At 36.2% G+C, this 21,410-nt stretch overlaps 1 protein-coding gene across 1 annotated transcript in view; it reads left to right on the top strand.

Annotated features, from left to right (window-relative positions):
- Positions 1–6,760: 6,760 nt before the first annotated feature.
- LOC110457197 (fibrillin-1-like) overlaps positions 6,761–21,410 on the top strand; it is a gene marked incomplete at its 3' end in the record, with an annotated part of 31,198 nt that continues 16,548 nt past the window's right edge. Inside the window, exon 1 of the mRNA XM_021508359.1 lies at positions 6,761–7,748. Within this exon, the coding sequence (XP_021364034.1) occupies positions 7,649–7,748 (100 nt within the window). The remainder of the gene's footprint in view (positions 7,749–21,410) is intronic.

Here is a 21,410-nt window from a genome sequence, read left to right as displayed (position 1 = left end):
TATTTGATATTTGATATTTCATATTTCATATTTGATATTTGATATTTGTTATTTGATTTTTGATATTTGATATTTGATATTTGATATTTCATATTTCATATTTGATATTTGATATTTCATATTTCATATTTGATATTTGATATTTCATATTTCATATTTGATATTTCATATTTGATATTTGATATTTGATATTTGATATTTGTTATTTGATATTTGATATTTGTTATTTGATATTTGATATTTGATATTTGATTTTTGATATTTGATATTTGATATTTCTCATTAGGTCCCGCAAGGTATGTTTTTTTCTCTGTAATTATTTATTAAAGCTACAGTCTTCCATGCAAAAAACCAGTTTCCATCACTTAGTTACAGTCTTTGGCAGTGACACGGGGATCCTTACGTAATGTATAAAACAAGATACATCAAAGTTAAACAATACGTTGTTAAGTTAATCGTCCCTTCAGCAGCTGGGCCTTGAGGCTACATTAATTTCCAACAAAGTACACCTAACCCCCTTTTTAGTATTGTGCTGTAGTTCAACAAAGAACAACTTTCTAACGTTTCCAGGCAGTGTACAAAGCTTGGCCGTATGGTGAAGATTGCAGATCTTGGGTTGGTTTAACCATTTCACGGTGTTGCTGTGGTTAAGGATGTTACCTGACTTAGAAGGGGACTCATACATCTTGTTATACTTAGATTTCTGTTCAAGTGCACGTGATGTAGATAAACCCACATCCAGTTGTATTACTCATCGTTGTAAAGGAAAGAGTCTGTTCAAGGTCGAGTTATTGGGTCAGAAAATGTTAGTAAATAGGTACTTGGTACAATTTTAAGGAGCTCAAATTGTAGAAAACCTTCAATCTTCGGCACTGTGTCGCTATCCGAAACTTTCTAATAAGATATTTCAGTTTTTGTATTATTTTACATTTTTTTTTATTTTTTAAATGAATTCTTAATCCTTTACTGTATATTTCCTCTACGAAATGAAACGTCTCATGTTGAATTCATCAACACTTATGATCAAACGTGTATAATTACAATCGCATGGCATTTCCACCAAATATCCCTTCCACATTCAGATGGCATTCATTTAATCTATGAATGCCATGGCCCCATTGTTGACGTTATTATTATCATGACGTTACAATTGGTACCGTTGAATGCCAACTAAAAGCATTTCAGTACTAAAATAACCTCTTGCCTACTGGACCTAGAAGTCATAGATCAGTTCATAAAATGATTAATATTTTCCTGCAAAGATTAATAAGATGTGGAGAAATGATATTTAGTCTGTAGTAATGTAAGCTTGCTTGCTCTCAATTTCCTTCAAATAGTTTTATTCATGACAGCATGATCAATGAAGGTCACAGATATGACGTGTTTGCAAATAACATTAAATAGCAGGTGATTAATTCATTTGTGCCAGTTATTTGCCTAGTGTTGAAACCAATATGTTATATATTCAGTCTGTTTTGTCTTTCTCTTGTTCAACGGTGAGGTAATTATCAAAAAGGTGTTGAAGATAGAACGACCATTCGATTTCAACTGCGCCATTCGTATCCAAAAATCGGGGGGATATTGTGTCAATGCATGATACTACTGATCCGAAACACTATATTGCTACATTCGTTGGTAACCTCTCTCTGATAGAATAATTAACCATCTTCAGAGAGATTAGAATACTTCAGCTTTGCTTTTTCCTGTACTTGAAAGAAGGAACATAAGACACCAGTAAAGTATTCCAAGATGACATAACCATGTTCTGGTGTATACAGACAAACAAGACTGAATGGAGCAACTCTTCTTATTTGTTTAAGGAATGTTCGGCGTCGGTCACCCACTACGATAGTAAGGGCGAGGATAAGGTACGAGTTCCTCGTTTATACTGCGATTTCAACTGTTACCTGAAAGTCGAAAGCTAGATCGCTGTCAAGAGAGGTGTAAAATACCACTGTTTAAACCTGTGTGTTAGAGTTTCAGTGCAGAGTTACATTTTCTGATTGCGCTATTAACCACGTATATGCCTGTTTAACTATATACAGGCTCTTAAACTGTATGATTGTTGGTTGACAAGAGTCTGTTTTAAGCGCCCGAGATAGAATTCATAAATAACACAGGACGCTGTATAAGGGTCGTTTGGTATTACTAATACGTTCATACACATACTCAGTCAGCGGAAAATGGGTAATAGGAAAAACATGAAATTACATCCAGGTTAACAATTTAATTGTATGCATTGCTGTGTATGTCTGACCTATGTATTTCCATTCAAATGGAGCACGCCGTTAGATGTTAACATGTGCAAGTAGTTACCTTTATCGTGAAATTATCTGTTATAAACACACATGGAATGATTTCATACGCCAACTATATTCTGTGTTATAATAAGGCTTGGTTTTCGGCATTCCTCTTCTGTCTCCTGTTCAACTAGTTGTCGTAGTAGTTAACTGCTTTGATCAGGGGTTGAATTTGTTCTACGTTCATTTACAGGTGGGTTACTAAGGTGATAATGTTTAATAAATAGTCTTCCGATAGAAATGGTTCCACCATCAACCGGTGTCGGGAGAGAATACAAAAATTCAAAAGTCATTCTATTAACTCGATTTTGTGTCAATGGAATTTTTCCTCAGGCAATGCCTGTGGTATTCCTGGGGTTAAGTCACATTTTGGCATTTTTTCTCGAGTATTCCACAAGATGTTCATAAACCAGTTGGGTTCATTCGAAGAACCGTCACCACGAGGAGGACTTGTATGATTTTTTGCAAACACGTGTATGTGAAACAAATTGAAAACATGTATATGTTCATAATATTATAACACAAATTCAATCCTTATTCTTTATTATTTGCGGTCGATGTCAAAGTAATATTTACATGAAACTAGCTAGTTAGTTGACCGTTTGTAAATGTAAAACAACAAGTCAGCAAGCGAAGATCGCTGAAAAGCTATCTATGCAGCACCGGCACGAAACAGAGTGCATGGTAAACATCGGAAGTAAAACAGGTACATTGTATTTGTATTTTGGTGGTCTGTAATGCGGCATTTCAGATAAAGTTGTGTCGTAAACATAAGGTTTTGAACGCTTATATGATCAAGCTGGTTGATGACATATCATGTACAGATACACATTTCTATCTGATGCATTAACTATTTGTAAAACATTACAATAACAGCAATAATGTTGACTAACAAAACCCTTATCAAGATACTTCTCAAGATTTACCATGAGGATTTCCAAAACTTAAACTCAAGAGTTCCTTCAGAGGCTGTACAAAAGAACAATACAAGAGATGTCGAGAAGCTGTTCAAAACAATAATCCAGGAATTGTCCAGAAGCTGCACAAAAGAAAAATCCAACAGATGTCGAGAAGCTGTATTTACGAACAATCAAAGAGTTGTCCAGAAGCTAGAATTTGTCCGGTTTTGCTTTTGAAAAACTTTTTTTTATATCAAAATCATTACGATCCGAGACTTTAGAAACACTACTGTATATAATCTTATATCCAGTATCATCCCTATCTACGCCGCAACACACTCGGCGGATGAACTGGTCTCCCTACAGGTTCATCAACGTCACATCATACTTACATTATACTAGTAACATGTTTTCTATATCAGCTGTGTGTTCCTGTAATCACTGTGATATGTGTATGATTATTAAACGATTCCAGCAAATGGTAAATGTATGAGTTTATTTCCTAGTATGTTCCATCATTAACAGATTCATTAGCATATATTTAGTTTGATGTTTCAGACATTAAGCGAGTATTTGTTCGTTAGTGTAGTGTATGACTAGGTAATCGAGAGAAAACTTAACCCAGAAATCTGTAAGATAGGAATCATATATCGTTTCTTCGTCTCTCCGGTAGGTCGATATCACTCTTGTTGGTGCGAATTAATTCTTATCGGGGTTAATAGATAAATAACGAGTTTTAAATAACAAAAAATCACAGCCGTCTGAAGATATTGAAGAGTTTGCATGCTTCTGCTGCATCTGTTATTTCTTAAGTACATACTGACACTAAGTCGGAGCACCTTAAGCACATACTGACACTAAGTCGGAGCACCTTAAGCACATAATGACACTAAGTCGGAGTACCTTAAGAAGGAACACATATACATTTTTACATCTTCTCTCCAGAAGCTTGTTAAGTTTAGAAAAGAAAAAAAACTTTTTTTTTTTTATATATTTACAATTAAAACAAAACATTTATTTCTCAGAGCAATTTATTTCAAATAGACGGGTTCCAACCCATTCCCTTTACACACGAGTTACCTGAGTTATGATTTATTTACATACACTTCATTGATATTTTGATAAAGACGCCCTAGTAATTTACTAAATCGTTCTTCGCATGAATAACTGCTTTAAAGATTTATGCTGTAAGTTATTTATTTCCATACACTCAGTTATTTTTTCTACTTCGTTATCAACCTTGTACTCCTTTCTTTTCAAAATAACACATCTTGTCCCCCTTTTATAGGTTAACAAATTCCAGTCATTATATGAGTACAGCGATAAAAACAAGAGAACCGGTGATTATTACTTACGCACACAACCATTATATAGCTGACCGGTCTACCAGGACGAGGGAGAACACAGGGCGGGACGAGGTGTTCATTAGTAAACGTTATCGATATCGTTACGTCGTCGTTATTGGGCGCTTTACATCTGTTAAATGAGAAACACTCGAGCCCGCACATAAACATACCGTACAACAATACATCAATTCCGGAATGATCAGTACAGCCCGCTTCCTTTACTAGTATATCACATGTCAGCGTGTCCATTATTGGACTAGTATGGACATTGGATGAACGTTTGAGGACAGAGGAAAAGAGGAACTTGTAATATATCGTTTGTTATCAATATTGATTTAATTCATATACATATGTGCTAGTATACGTACGTATCGATAACGCATCCTTGTCCGCAGTAAGGTTATAATCGATGTCGGAACAATCATTGTGCTATAACTAGTTTTGTACATGTAGCTACATTTGTAACCAAAGGGCTATCAATAACACAGCAGATATTTAATAAGCAATAAAAAAAAAATGTATTTTATGTTGAAATATTGTTTCGTAGTGAACATTTATCTCTTTGTTACATGCATGTGTTTGATATGTATGTGTTCATGTTTCTGACTTGAAAAAGTGGTGGACTGCCTTGAAATTTGGAAATATTCCTTTGTCTGCACTCTCGTTATCACTTCTTTACTTATGTATCGTATAAAGCGAATACGATTTGGAACCACACAGAAAAAATCGGCGAAATGTTAAGACTTTCAAAATTCTACAGGACATGTATATATAATGCACATCAGCGTCGGTTTCCAGAATTGCCATTAGCTTACACTAATAAACAATTATTTACAAAGTTCGAAATGTTTCAAAACAACGCAGAATATTATTTTATGACAGAACCTTTATATTGGAGCTATGTTATAGAACGGTTTTCCTACTCTCATAACTTCCTTGGTACCAGTTGGCTTATGTAACTCTAAAACAATTAGTGGTTTACATCTGTTTTACGCTCGTTATAACTTATCACCTGTCTCAGCATAAACTTTAATTTCAGAAAAGTTTACTTCCCTGCCAAAAACAATGAAGTTTTAGTTATGTACGCATAGAAAGTGTCCAAAGTATAGTTAGCTTGGCCATATGTCAACTGATGTTTGCTCAAATCATATAAAAAAAAGGGGGGGGGGGGGCTTTCAAATTTAAAAAGAAAATGAAATCGTTACAACATTAAGCAAATGAAAACGTGAAATAGTCTTTAATAAAACATCAAAATGTTAAGAAAACTGAATATATGGATAACTTGGAGAAGCTAGCATATCTGTTCACAACAGTGTTGTCGTTGATGCGTATCTTTGGTCGAGGACTCCCGTTGCTTACTCCGCTAGAAACCTCTTTACATCTCTAAACGTTGATCTACAGTCTCGAGTGGAGACCACAAGATATGTTCCGTTGTCTGGAACTTCCTCCGAAAATATAAAAAAGAAAACACAAAAAAGCAGAATCAAACTTATTTCTTCTACTCATCTTGGCTGGAATGTTTTACTTATACTTACTTGAAATTCACATATTGCATAGTTTCAGTTTAACTGTACACAGCTAAACAAAAGAAATCAGAGTAGAAAATTATGTACAATAAAAATGCCAGATATACAGGGAAAAAGATTTTAGAGAAATTTAAACAATCTCCTCTATTTTATTTCATGGGATAAAAATACAGATGTAACTTTAAATTGAATGAACATGTAAAAACATTTAGTTATCCTTTACATAATATAATTTGGTCTTTCGTAAAACTTGTACTTGGATCGAATACGAAAAAACACCATTTTATGTAAACATTACCAACTTTTGTTCAATTTCCTTAAAACAATGATAATATAACATGTAACACGCTTATACAATAACAATTCAGAAAAAAAACAATGATTAGATACTGACCACTGCATTGTATACATGTATATACCTTGGAAGAGAAAAGCAATACAATCTTTTCTTTAGTAATGTCGGACAGAGTCCAACGTAAGGCTTGCATTATCGAGTTATTAAAGACAGGGTCCTTGGCATAATTTGAAGCAAAGTAACCAATATAGGATTCGCTCGATTTGATTAAAAACAATTAATCAGAATTTGTCACCCAATCCATCATGGCAGCCATAATCACACAATTCCAATAGTAAACAAGTATACCGGACTGCATTTCCGGATACGCGTTCAGCAGGTCACATTGGTTAGATCGTGTATAGCGCAGCTTGATATCTATATAGCAGTGAGCCTGAATGTTGGCTTAGAATCATCGCCGGTGTATGATATCGTTATGCACGTGCTAGCGTGCATGGCAATGCACGTTATATACATGTACACATTCATCCGTCGATCGCCATTTGATCTTCAGCAAAAACATCGAAACATGGTTTATCTATCCTGTACGAAACTCTTTGAAGGTTAGCAGAATGGTACAAGATAAAAATTACAATCTCTTTTGCAAGAGAAGTCTGGAGAAAACGTCTCAATACAAACCTAAGAAAAGGATCTGCGCGTGCTGTTTCGTGTCGTCTGCTATTTTGGTTAAGGGATGTACCTTCAAAAGTTTAACGAACCTTTGACCCATCGAAATGGATAAAACTGGGAATCGGGAAAACAGCTACTGATTTTCCTCCAGGTAATGAGTCATTTTAACTAGTTTTTAATGATGAGTATTACTGGAAAAGTTTACTGAGAATATGTTCAACAGATCATGCTGTAAAAGGCTGATTTAATACTTAAACTCATGAATAGAACGGGTCGTCTAGGTTCTGAAAACATGGTTGCTACAATGCTGGTTATTACAGTCCTGTCAATATTGGAAATATCGCAAATGCAAAATTGACGAAAGGACAAAGGAGTTTTCCTGGGCATTTCTCAAACAAGGACTTGGATTCTATTGGATGTCTAGCTGACTGGGATTTTAAATACTGCGATACTTGTGTCATGATTGCATCGGATGTGTTTGAAAACCATAACATTGATATTGAAATGTCACCTTGTTATAACTTCGGCAGATGGAATTAAATAATACCTCAATAGTGTGTGTAGCGTCGAAAAGTGGTTACTTTAGGGAGTGAAATAAGTAATGGTTTTCTAAATGTGTCATTCATTCGATACATTTAAGATGGAGAGGAAATACATTTGGAATTCGAATGTACTGCTGACGATTGTAATTCTTACCGGCACATGGCACTCAGGTAAAGTATCATTAGTTACACCCAATAATTCCTTCTCGTTATCAAAGCAAATCAATTTTTATTTCAAACGATTGTATGTATGCAATTCCCTTCCTGTAACACATGGTTTGCATGGTCCTCTGTGTGGTGATGGGGAGTTTAGGCCCGAATTAAAGTGGTGTTCGGGAGTAAACTTATTTTAAGAGGGAGAGGGATTAGTGAAGGAAGGTTTATTTTCTGTATCTATGCAATTATTACGGTCACCTTGTAGGTTTACGCTAGAGATGTTTTTCCTCTAGTTCAATGGTCGGGAAGCCTGGGATAGCTGGTTCGATCACCGGTGAAAGCACACTATATGTTACAGTAGCGTATGTAAGTTGTTTGCCTGTTTCTCATACAACTGATATATACAGCTCCGATACCATATGATGACTGTGATATCACACTGCATGTGTTTAACCAATCACCCAACACTTGGTTGACTCATGAAAATCGCACTTGGATATTTCCATTTGTGAAGTTAGAATCTAAAACTCTACTTCGTTTTGTTCCGTGTCAGTTGAGTTGCATTTACACTTGTTTTAATACGATGAAAAACAGTACAAGTATCAGTTCCATGTTCTGTGACAAGAATAACACTGGATTGTTGACTTGGTTGTTTATTCGATGTTAACCAATACCTGACATTGTGTCACCATAGATAGTCCAACCTTGTTGTTTGGTTTTGTTATGAATCAAAGAGAATCGTTCATAGATTAATACTTGATCATAACATTGTACTCAACAAAGGATCGTACATAGATTAATATTTTATCATAACATTGTAATCAACAAAGAATCGTTCATAGATTAATACTTTATCATAACATTGTAATTAACGAGAATCGTTCATATATTAATACTTTATCATAACATTGTAATCAATAAAGAATCGTACATACATTAATACTTTATCATTACATTGTAATCAATAAAAAATCGTACATAGATTAATATTTTATCATAACATTGTAATTAACGAGAATCGTTCATAGATTAACACTTAGTCATAACATTGTAATCAATAAAGAATCGATCATAGATTAATACTTTTTCATAACATTGTAATTAACGAGAATCGTTCATAGATTAACACTTAATCATAACATTGTAATCAACGAGAATTGTTCATAGATTAATACTTTACCATACCCGTGTAATCAACAAAGAAGCGTACATACATTAATACTGTATCATAGCATTGTAATCAACGAGAATCGCTTATAGATTAATACTTTTTCATAACATTGTAATTAACGAGAATCGTTCATAGATTAATACTTTATCATTACATTGTAATCAATAAAAAATCGTACATAGATTAATTCTTTATCATAACATTTTAATTAACGAGAATCGTTCATAGATTAATTCTTTATCATAACATTGAAATCAACCATGAATCGTACATAGATTAATACTTTATCATAACATTGTAATCAATAAAGAATCGTTCATAGATTAATACTTTATCATAACATTGTAATCAACAATGAATCGTACATAGATTAATACTTTATCATAACATTGTAATCAACAAAGAATCGTACATAGATTAATACTTTATCATAACATTGTAATCAACGAGAATCGTTCATAGATTAACACTTAATCATAACATTGTAATCAACGAGAATCGCTTATAGATTAATACTTTATCATAACATTGTAATCAATAAAGAATCGTACATAGATGAATACTTTATCATAACATTGTAATCAACGAGAATCGTTCATAGATTAATACTTTATCATAACATTGTAATCAACAAAGAATCGCACATAGATTAATACTTAACATAACATTGTAATTAACAAATAATCGTACATAGATTAATACTTCATCATAACATTGTAATCAACAAAGAATCGTATATAGATTAATACTTTATCATAACATTGTAATCAGCAAAGAATTGTGCATAGATTAATACTTTATCATACCCGTGTAATCAACAAAGAATCGTACATAGATTAATACTTTATCATAACATTGTAATCAACAAAGAATCGTACATAGATTAATACTTTATCATAACATTGTAATCAACAAGAATCGTTCATAGATTAACACTTAATCATAACATTGTAATCAACGAGAATCGCTTATAGATTAATACTTTATCATAACATTGTAATCAATAAAGAATCGTACATAGATGAATACTTTATCATAACATTGTAATCAACGAGAATCGTTCATAGATTAATACTTTATCATAACATTGTAATCAACAAAGAATCGCACATAGATTAATACTTAACATAACATTGTAATTAACAAATAATCGTACATAGATTAATACTTCATCATAACATTGTAATCAACAAAGAATCGTATATAGATTAATACTTTATCATAACATTGTAATCAGCAAAGAATTGTGCATAGATTAATACTTTATCATACCCGTGTAATCAACAAAGAATCGTACATAGATTAATACTTTATCATAACATTGTAATCAACAAAGAATCGTACATAGATTAATACTTTATCATAACATTGTAATCAACAAGAATCGGAAAAAATATAAACATATAACTATGCAGATAATCCATATATAACTTGCGCCATAGTATGATTGCTTTGGTGTTTTGAAAGGCCTTCAAATGGTGGAACTGTGTTCAGAACTAAAGAAAAAACAAACGTATGCTACTTGGAAGGCATGTAACTAGGCCTATTGTTGTGGTTATGAAAAATCCTAATTTCATATACAGTAGTGTTCGTTCTATGGAGTTTAATTAGCGTACATGTACATGTATGCACAACGTATTTCGCAAAAGTTCTCAATGAGATGGAAGCAAATCATCACGAATTCATTCATAAATATGAAGTTTATTAATGAAACCTTGCGCATTCTAAATCACTTGAGAAGCATCCAAAACAAATTAAAACTAGTTAAACATTTTGGCACATACCAATGTAACACCTTTATCTAGTATAATATGTCAGAATGTATTACCTTTCATCCCCTTTTTAGTTCAAACAAATGCTTCATCCAGAACGTTCACAAACTGACAATATATGTTACTTAAGCATTGAACTGTTTTTGTATGGTATTTATGATCTATTTGAATGACACAGCTTTGCAAAAAAACAACATAATGCGCGCATTCAAATATTTCAAAAATACCATACAAAAACAGTTCAATACTAATATTTACGTTTTCTCTGCCTCCTATGTTCTTTTTTCACTTGTAATTCATATTTAAAATTTAAAATGCCCGCCTTATCGACAGTCCACAAAATTTCGTTCAATAGTTTGAACAGCGTATTTGTCGCGTGCTGATTGGCAAACAAAGTAGTACTTTAACAAACACTTCAATGTTATTCCACAATTCAGTATAAATACAATTGCGTATGATATGGCTATAGGGTGATTTAAGTTTATCAATAGAACTCTGAGATGGAAGTTAGATTTGAAATTGTTTCGATTTTTCTCCGGAACAAATTTCGCGCATGGATAAATACAGTGAACACCGTAAATCCGACCTTGCCCTCCACGACTGGCACGAGGGAGTTATTTTTGGAAGTTAATTCGAACTTTTCTCTTTGCTCATTTTGTGAAGAATCCAGACGTGAATTTATTTGTTGATTGTATGGGAATCTGACTACAGTCTGTAGATTCTATAACAGCCTCGTTATTTGACATGTCGTCAGAAACAGTGGCTGCGAGAGGCGTGAAACTGATGGCGTTTGAAGTGAGTCATTACAAATGTCTGAAATGTTTATGTATGTTGTGACTCATATCAGTAGGTCTGTAAAATATGTGTCAGTAGGTCTATATAATATGTGTATTTCAGACATTTGTAACGAACCCCTGTTGATCAGTGCTGTGTAACAGACGATAGTTTTGATAAATTGCATGAGCGTTAAAATTGTTTCCATTGCCGGCATTGGTGATTTCAACTGATGTGCATTTTTTACGATATTGCAGACCTTGGTCTTGTTTTTGTTGTAATAAAAGTATTTTTTATTTTATTTTTTATTTTGCACATAAACTTACAATGACATTGTCAAATCTCACAATGCCTAGCGATATTTCAGCAGCCGTCATGTTTATTTACATTGGATATTGTCATATTTACAAAATGTACATTGGTCAGTGTTGTATTAATACGCTGAGAATTATGTCTCGTGCTGCATGGTAATTAAAGTCCCATCAACGACACAGCTTTCAAAGAGGCTTTATAGTGACAATGCCATGCAAATGTAAATATATATTATTTGACACTAAAAGCTCATGTTAAGATTGACCTTTATTTTGACAGCGTATACGTTTACGGTAGTATGAACGCAGTTGGCAGCGGACATATTCTATGGTGTGCGTTATATAAAATAATCTGAGAAGTTTTACTGATCGATCTTTCAATTGTCATGTTTATTGTTATTTGTATAGATGTGTGTCATGCAGTATAATAAGTATTTCAATTTAGGTCATAACTAATTGTAATACGACAGAAAAGTAAAAACCAACAATAATAAGTAAATTTGTTGTTTTAATTAAGAAGATACTATCGGTTAAGTAACCTAGATAATACAAAGACACGATTCATTACGTTAACTATAAGGCTTATTACCTAACAAAGCAAAACTATTTTCTTTTGGAAAACACCACTTATATATTAATACACTGATATAAGTTATCCGCAAAGCCTTTAATCTATTTTTGTCAGAAAGGCCATAAAATATAATCAAATGGTCCATGATTTGTGTGGAGGATCAACATTAATTTAATAGTTACATTGTAGGTGTGTTTTATCTTAAGGGTAGACAAGCCTTGAACTAGATTCTCTACATAGAGTAAGACCGTAAAAGAAAAGCAGCAGAGTAAACAGTTGAAGATTTCATATTTAGAAACATGTATTTGGTTTTGTTGCCATTCTGTGTTCTTGAACCAGCTGAACTTATACCGTGAAGCTTGTTCTCAGCCGCAATGCTGTTCTTACAGGCTCGTGGGAATCATCGAAATAAGCTCTAGTGGGTAAAGTTACATGCTTTCTTCATGTCTGCGTAACATTTATTAAAATACATGTCATGTGTTAATTAATTAGCCATACTTAGCCTAATCGTTTTAAACACATAACCATTCACCGATATCTGGACATACCATACACACAGGAAGTATATGCATACCTATAAGTATTATTTTCTAATAAGTGAATTTGAAACATATCCCTTAACCTGTGGGCTTTGGATCATCCTAGAAACTCACTCCGTTACTCAGGCTAGTAAAAGGTACACTAACTGACCTTCGTACTCGCTAACCCCGACCGAGAGTATTCCTACTCGATCACCTTCAGGTCGTATCTGGTAAGACGTGTACACATATCGTAAATGTTTCGTGGTCTGGAAATGTGAGCAGGTTGTCGAGTAATATTTGCACTTTTGCAGCACGCAATGGACTTACGGAGAAAACGTACCAAAACCTTACCACTGTTAAACTGAGAAACGCCGAGTCACTCGAGAACACCAGTGAGTGTCGCCATGTCAGCGTCATACATGTAAAGTAATGGTAGTTCCTGTGATCTTCTAAGAATACAAAGGGAGGCCCCCCTCCCCCCTCATAATCTTTTGATAATTAGTCATAATATTTCGTTAAGCGGCGCTAATCGCGAAAATATTTTGCTCTGAATTAGAAGAATTTTAAAGAGAGATCTTTAAACATGAAAAATAGTTTTAGCCATGAAGTGCCCGAGTATTCTGTCGCTGAAGATCCACTGCTCAAGACAGCAATTAACAACAGATACTTGTCAAAAAAACCCATAAAATAGTGCCTGCAAAATGCGTTATCTATATGCTAAATGAGTTTTGATTTCATATGCAAATGATTCGTAAAGGCAATTCATTATTAGCAAGCTAAATTGACAACTCTAGGGGTAAATAAAACGAATTCAAGATACTTATAAAACGTCGACATAATTGAATATTGAACATTCCAACCAATCAAATAAACCTATTACATCTAATAAATTGGTTCAAATGGTACAGTAAATTCATTACACAACACTGGCTACATGTATCATTGCGGAAATTGGCACGTGCGCTACCGATCTCTTCCATAGCTCGTTAAAGGGTTATTATACACTGTAGATTTGTATTTGATAGGTCTTCTTGAAAGTTGGATTACATACAGTGGGCGATATCATGATAATAATGTAACGGATAATTAAGTCCAATCATATGACTGTAATGTTCATAAACGAAAACATTATTTTCAAGCGACGCTAGCAACTATAGTATACACAACGGTTACAACATGTAAACCCGTCTGACCTTGAAGTCGATAATGGAGTCACTATTATTTATCATGTCTTCTTCAATACATACGCTTACTTCCCAATTCTATGAAAAAAACAGCTTTAGTCAAGAATCACCATTTCGGGAGCTCCTTTTGTCCACCAATTATAAGACATTGTCGCGTGCTTGACAGCGTACAATGTAAGCTTTACTTTGTGGTGGTGATGGCTATAAGTGATATACAGGTATTGTTTTCCTTTATTCCAACTTTATTTTAAGATTGTTAATTAGTTTTATATTTTTTTTTATTATTCTAATCAATTCTGGTTGTTTGTGAAGCTAGCAGCTGGTACAATTTAAGCATCTATCACGGTACTGCATTGCAGATTTATATCCGTAAGGAAGAACACGAAGTCAAACGCCCCAGTCTTCAAACCACCCCATTACAAAGTTCAGATTTTTATAATTCAAAGTGACAAAAGGTGTTAATCAATCGATTGTTCAACATATTTGCAATTATCTGAATGTCCTAACTGTCCCTACTGTTATACATAAATAGTCAGTGATGAACTGTAGCTCTTTATTTATAATGCATTACCAACTGAGAAAGAGAATATCACACTGGCTATACTGGTATTTACATGTAGTGGATTCTCTATATGATGGAGGTAACGATGCTGCGTGGTTTACATGTAGTGTATCCCTAAAGGATCGAGGTAACGATGCTGCGTGGTTTACATGTAGTTTATCCCTATAGGATGGAGTTAACGATGATGTGTGGTTTACATGTACATGTAGTGTATCCCTATAGGATGGAGGCAACGGTGCTGCGTGGTTTACATGTAGGGTATCCCTATAGGATGGAGGGAACGATGCTGCGTGGTTTACATGTAGTGTATCGCTATAGGATCGAGGTAACGATGCTGCGTGGTTTACATGTAGTGTATCGCTATAGGATCGAGGTAACGATGCTGCGTGGTTTACATGTGGTGTATCCCTATAGGATGGAGGTAACGGTGCCGCGTGGTTTACATGTAGGGTATCCCTATAGGATGGAGGGAACGATGCTGCGTGGTTTACATGTAGTGTATCGCTATAGGATCGAGGTAACGATGCTGCGTGGTTTACATGTAGGGTATCCCTATAGGATGGAGGGAACGATGCTGCGTGGTTTACATGTAGTGTATACCTATAGGATGGAGGTAACGATGCTGCGTGGTTTACATGTGGTGTATCCCTATAGGATGGAGGTAACGGTGCCGCGTGGTTTACATGTAGGGTATCCCTATAGGATGGAGGTAACGATGCTGCGTGGTTTACACCGTTCCACAGTTCGACATAAATATTAATGTTTGGTCCAACATAAATGTGAACGTGCTCACCATTCACTTCAAACAAATTATATGTTGTTGAAATATGTGTTCAAAATACATATACGTTTACGTCACTAGTTTAATCATATATAATGTTGTTGCCTTATCACAGGAATTTGCAATAAAAACGTAACATTTTTGAAATGTTTCCACTCACTAAAGATATCAACTCCAGTTCGGCGATTCTGTAAGACTCGTACATGTATGTATCTCCACTAATTGGAGCAGTAGGGATCCTGACATATACCATACCGCCATTGATGGGTATAAATACATGTATAAATTCTATAATTAAGACCTGGGGGGAACCATGCCCTGCTGAGAATGTGTATATAGATCCTTTTCCATATGGTGAGCTCATAAACCGAGGCTATATTTTCAGGATACTGAAATTAGGAGCATTTTTTTGTGGCGATTCTACTTTCGCGAATTTTAGCTTAATGCATGCATATAACACATATCTAAACGGAAATTTCAGCACCATCAATTTTTGTGTACAATACCACTACGTGCAATCAAATCTGAAGATACTGAAATCAGGCTACTACATTTTATGTGGACCAAAAACTGCAGTAAATCTGCCAGACGATGTAAGTCGAGAATTTCCCAAACCTAGATTTACATTTTGATCAATATCAAGGCACTGCAAAGCAACACATTATCCCCCGCTCCCTCTCTACTATTATACAGACGGGTATTTAAGGTACGCCAAATGTCAAGCGTAGATAAGTGAAAGGTAAATCAGTTGAGACGATTACGGTACAGCTGTGATCACATCTGTATTATTTGATGATTATTTTGTAGTCGTTTTTACCCTACGTCAATTAGTATAGGGTGTAGACAGGTATTGATGGCATACCAAAGAATACCGTTGATTGCCTATAAAATGTTAGACAATATCAGTATGTATCAATATTCTAGATGAAAATACGGCTGACGTCACGAGGAACATAAAGACTTCGCAACAATTCCACAATTCAGTATCAATACAATTGCGTATGATATGTCTATAGTGTGATTTGGGTTTATCAATAGAACTCTGAGCTGAACTGAAGTTATATTTAAAATTGTTTCGATTTTTCCCCGGAACAAATTTCGCGCATGGACAAATACAATGAATACCGTAAATCCGACCTTGCCCTCCACGAGGGAGTTATTTTTGGAAGTTAATTCGAACTTTTCTCTTTGTTCATTTTGTGAAGAATCCAGGCGTGAATGTATTTGTTGATTGTATGGGAACTTGACAACAGTCTGTTGTTGTGTATATGGCTGTATACTGGTGATGAAATGTAGGGAAGTCGAATTCCGGAATATGCCCGTCTCCGGGTCCTATGTATCAGAATTGGAATATTACCTTTTTTTTGAGAAAACTTCCGGTGAATAAAAAAAAATGGAAGCACGTGACAGAAGATTCATTTGATTGTGCTGTTCTTCTTACAAAATTAACATACATCATCACATATATATTACATGGTGGAGAATCCTCTGGGATCCCGGTGAACATTTTGCTATAGCTAATCAGTGGTAAATTCCTGTCAATTTGATGAAATGAACATTTTCTACGAAGCGTGCTTGTGACTGTAATTTTACGAACAATCACTATGAATACCAGCAGTATACTGTTGAACGATTGTGCTGTCCCACCAAGCCCAAGACTTATCCCTGTGCGTGATAGACAATCAGACTCGTATTGTGAACCCCAGATTGACATTGATCATATTCATCACACCCAGGTTGAAGATACGACATGTAAAAATGAGTGCGAGGGGATATATAGAGCGTTCATTATTCCCCACCCAAAGTACAACGGACACCCCAAGTACAGCAGACCCCTGTGATACTCGTCCCCGCAATGTCTTTTGAAAAAGTTTAGCTTCGGAAATTCAGCGGGGATAGTCACGAAGATGCAGAAAAATTCCTAGCAGAATTTGACAGCTATATAACTTTTAGTGGCTTACATTTAGACCCCTCCCCAGCTAGGAAAGTGGCTGCGTTCCATATCCACTTAAATGGACCTGCCCTGACTTGGTTTCACTCTCTAGGCTCTGATAACAAGCAAGACTGGGGGTCTTTAGTGACTGCTTTCCGCCAACAATATTTGGTTAAAGACCACCTTGACCCAACAATTATGGCAGAATCCGCTGCCTTTCATAAACTGAAATTACAACCAGGTCAACCAGTGGAGGACTATCATGGGCAAATAGTGGAGAAGGGTCGTAGACTTGACAAACCCGAGAGGGACTTGATCTATCAATTTCTAGAGGGCCTCCCTCCGGCGTTAGCATTCTTTGTCCGAGCTGGAAGGTGTCATACACTTTCAGAAGCCCTACATTCCGCACAGTGTGGAGCAGCAGCTGGGTATCGGACCCAGTCATTCCCAGGACTAGGAGGGCAAGTTCTCCCAACCCATCCACACACAGACTCACAGGCATATGTGGCTGCTGTAAAACAAACTACTGATACTAAACAGGACACTATGCAAGATCTGAGGGACCAGGTAAAGAATTTAACCATTGTTGTGGACAACCTTCAGCGCCAGATTAACAGTTCTTCACCACAAGTAGCAAGTAACGCATATGGATCAAGGACACTGATCTGCTATCGCTGTAAAGGTCCAGGTCACCGAAAGAGAGATTGTTTATGGAGAGGTCAAGGTGACCCTATGTGTGACGTGCAATGTCAGCTTTGTGGACAGTGTGGCCACCCTGCAGTACAATGTCAAAGATTTCAAGCAGCAGATACATCAAAACCCCCTCCAGCTTTGCCCCCAGGTATACCCTGTGTTCAGAACATTCAGCATGGACCCTATACACCACCCCCACTTTCTAATAATGCCCAGGGAAACGGGATACCCCCCGGGGGCGTCTATCGCGGCCTCTCGGGAGGGTGGTAAACAAAAACAGACACCGTAGCCCGCCACCAGTGAGGATGTCAGTGACTGAAAATAGTACTTTTACTGGCCAGGAGTCTGAAAGCGATAGTAATGGCACTGCCGATACTTGTAATGACACAGATTGTGATACAGACACTAATGATAACAACTTTATGTTTATGCCAATTACATTTGTACACCAGAGGGTAGCTGCTTTACTTGACACAGGCTGTAGCATAAATGTTATGTCTGATTCATTTTATCATTCTTTGCCCAAATCTTGTAAATCTCCAGTAGATGATTCCAGTGCTTGTAATGTGTTGCTTGCTGATTCTAAACAAGTTCATGTTTTGGGTACAGCCAGTGTAAAGGGGCACACACCCCATGGTCCATGTAGATTTAAAGTACATATCATGCGTCAAACTTCACACCCTGTCATTCTTGGGTCTGCATTTATGGCTGCTCACAAAATTGTACTAGATTTCAGCTCAGGTCAGTTCGGTACAAAAAGGTTAAAGGTCAAATGTAAACAAGAGTTTATTGTAAATCCATTGTCAGAATGTGTGGTATTGGGCAAGTTACCTAAAGGTTCAGTGATGGGCACACAGGGAGTGTGTACAGCCAGTAAACAGACAGAGAAAGTTGGGTTACTTATGGCTAGATCTGTAGCTACTGTTCATAATTCTAGATTTGTTCCTGTTAAACTTCTCAACCCATGTTCAAACCAAGTAGTTATCAAAAGGAACACTGTTTTAGCAAATTTTGAATTACTTGATGGTTCATTTCAAGTGATACCTGTGGATGGCAGTCACACACCATATTGTTGTAATATCAATTATGACAGTAACGATAATGATAGCAACACTGCTAGTCAAAATGATAGTAAGATAATTACTGACAATGGAGTAGATAGTCAAGATACTAGTCAGACAGTGAATGCTAGTAGGATTGATAGTCAGAGAGTGAGGGATAGTATGATGATTGATAGTCAGTCAGTCAATGTTTGTCAAGCCAGTCAGATGGTCAATGATAGTAAAATTGCTAGTCAAAGTCATGCTGAGATTGATAGTTCATGTGTACATAACCCTTCTCTGGAAAAAGAATCTGGTAAAGATTTAAACCAAAGTGACAATTGTGGTACTGTCAAACCAGACAAAGATTTTCAGAAATTTGTTTCATATTTTGATTTTAATACTGATGTTTTATCACCTCAACAGACAGTTGAGTTACAAGAGTGTATATATAGTCATAAAGATGTTTTTGTAACCGAAGAAAATCCTTCATTGGGTTATACTAATGTTGTTAAGCATTGTATACATTTGTCCCCAAATTTTGTGTCAAAACATCATCAGCCGTACCGCCTGTCACCAGACAAGAGAGAGGTATTGCGTACCCAGTTGGATGAACTTCTTAAACAAGGAGTTATCTCCCCTGTCAGTATTGATGAGGATATTCCTATCTCAAGCCCCATCGTTTTGGTATCGAAGAAAAAGCCTCCTGGTACAGGAACCAACACATTATCTTCATACCGATTCTGTTGTGATTTCCGTTATCTGAACTCCCAAACGCAGCCTTTCCGCTATACCATACCCAACATACAGGAGCTCACAGAGTCATTTGTTAACAGTTCACCTAATTACATAACATCCATTGATATGAGCTCTGGGTTTTTCCAGATGGGCATTACTGAGGAATCATCAAAATACACCGCCTTTAATACCTGTTTTGGGACATTTAAATTTCTACGCCTACCCATGGGACTTTGTACAGCCCCCAACAGCTTTCAGTTATTGATGGACACTGTTTTGAGAGGTCTTACTTTCAAGCCGGTACTTTGTTACTTGGATGATGTTCTCATTTGTTCCCCAACCTTTAAGGATCATTTGAAAGACTTAAATGATGTTTTCTCACGGCTAGCACAGGCTGGTTTGAAATTGAATCCAAAAAAGTGTTCTTTCGCCAGACCTCGTTGTACCTTTCTCAGTCATGAAATTTCAAAGGATGGAATTCGACCCCCAGCGGATAAACTTAATGTTATTCGTGAATACCCCATACCTACCTCTCAGAAGCAACTACGCAGAGCTATGGGACTCTTTAATTGGTTTCGGAAATTCATCCCCAATTTTAGCAGTGTAGCTCAGCCTTTGAATCGGCTTCTCAAGAAAAGTACAAGATTTGTATGGATCTCGGTACACACAGATGCTTTTAACAATTTGAAATCTCTTCTGTTAAATTCAGAGGCATTAGCTTTTCCAAACTACGACTTAGCATTTCGGCTGGCAGTCGACACCTCCAGCAAAGGTATCGGATACATGTTATACCAGATGCACCAGGATGGTACTCACCGTGTTGTACGGTTTGAATCAAAAGGCTTAAACAGGCACCAGGAAAGCTACGGCCCTACCAAATTGGAACTGCTTGGTCTGGTATACAGTGTTCTTGACAACGTCACCTACCTTCGTGACCGGCACTTCACAGTGGAATATGATCATCAGGCACTTCAACTTCTTTTCCAAAAACAACTCAAAGGCGCCATCTACGAGCGATGGATGCTATTCTCCAGGAGTTTACTTTTGACATCGTATACAAACCTGCGGCTAAGATGGTTGTTCCGGACGCCCTTTCACGTTGCCACCCATTTCCGTTAGTAGGCACAATGGATTCGAGCCCAGTGGAAGATGACTTGAACTTTCCCTTTGTTGATGATACCACCCCTAAACCAATCACGTTACCTTCAGACCAAACCCTTGCATCATTGCTACAGGTAGAAAGGACAAATGCTTAAGTGAATAATGTGACAGTCTTACCTCCTACCATTCAGCTGGACCCAAATGAGGATTATGATGCGGATACTGAGGAAGATGTACCTGCAAACGTAAAACGTACGCATCGTCGGAGGCAGATCCGTTCACAGAAATACTTACCACATACATTCCAGTCCAAAGTGGTCGAGACATGGGTACCCATACATGACATTTCTAAATCCTGTACCCGACAAGATACCATGAGCATTTTTGAACAGGATCAAGATCTTGCATCGAGTTCCGGCAACATGTCTGATCAAGGACATGGTTCTAGAGACTATTCTGTACTAGACAAACAACAGGACACTGATGTGGACCCTCCTAGTGCTCAGTTACCAGACAACCCATATA

This window comes from Mizuhopecten yessoensis, unplaced genomic scaffold (assembly GCF_002113885.1).
Source record: "Mizuhopecten yessoensis strain PY_sf001 unplaced genomic scaffold, ASM211388v2 scaffold9035, whole genome shotgun sequence".
Classification (NCBI taxonomy): Eukaryota; Metazoa; Mollusca; class Bivalvia; order Pectinida; family Pectinidae; genus Mizuhopecten; species Mizuhopecten yessoensis.
Note: the sequence above shows the minus strand (reverse complement) of the source record. Positions and strands in the feature narration are given on the sequence as shown.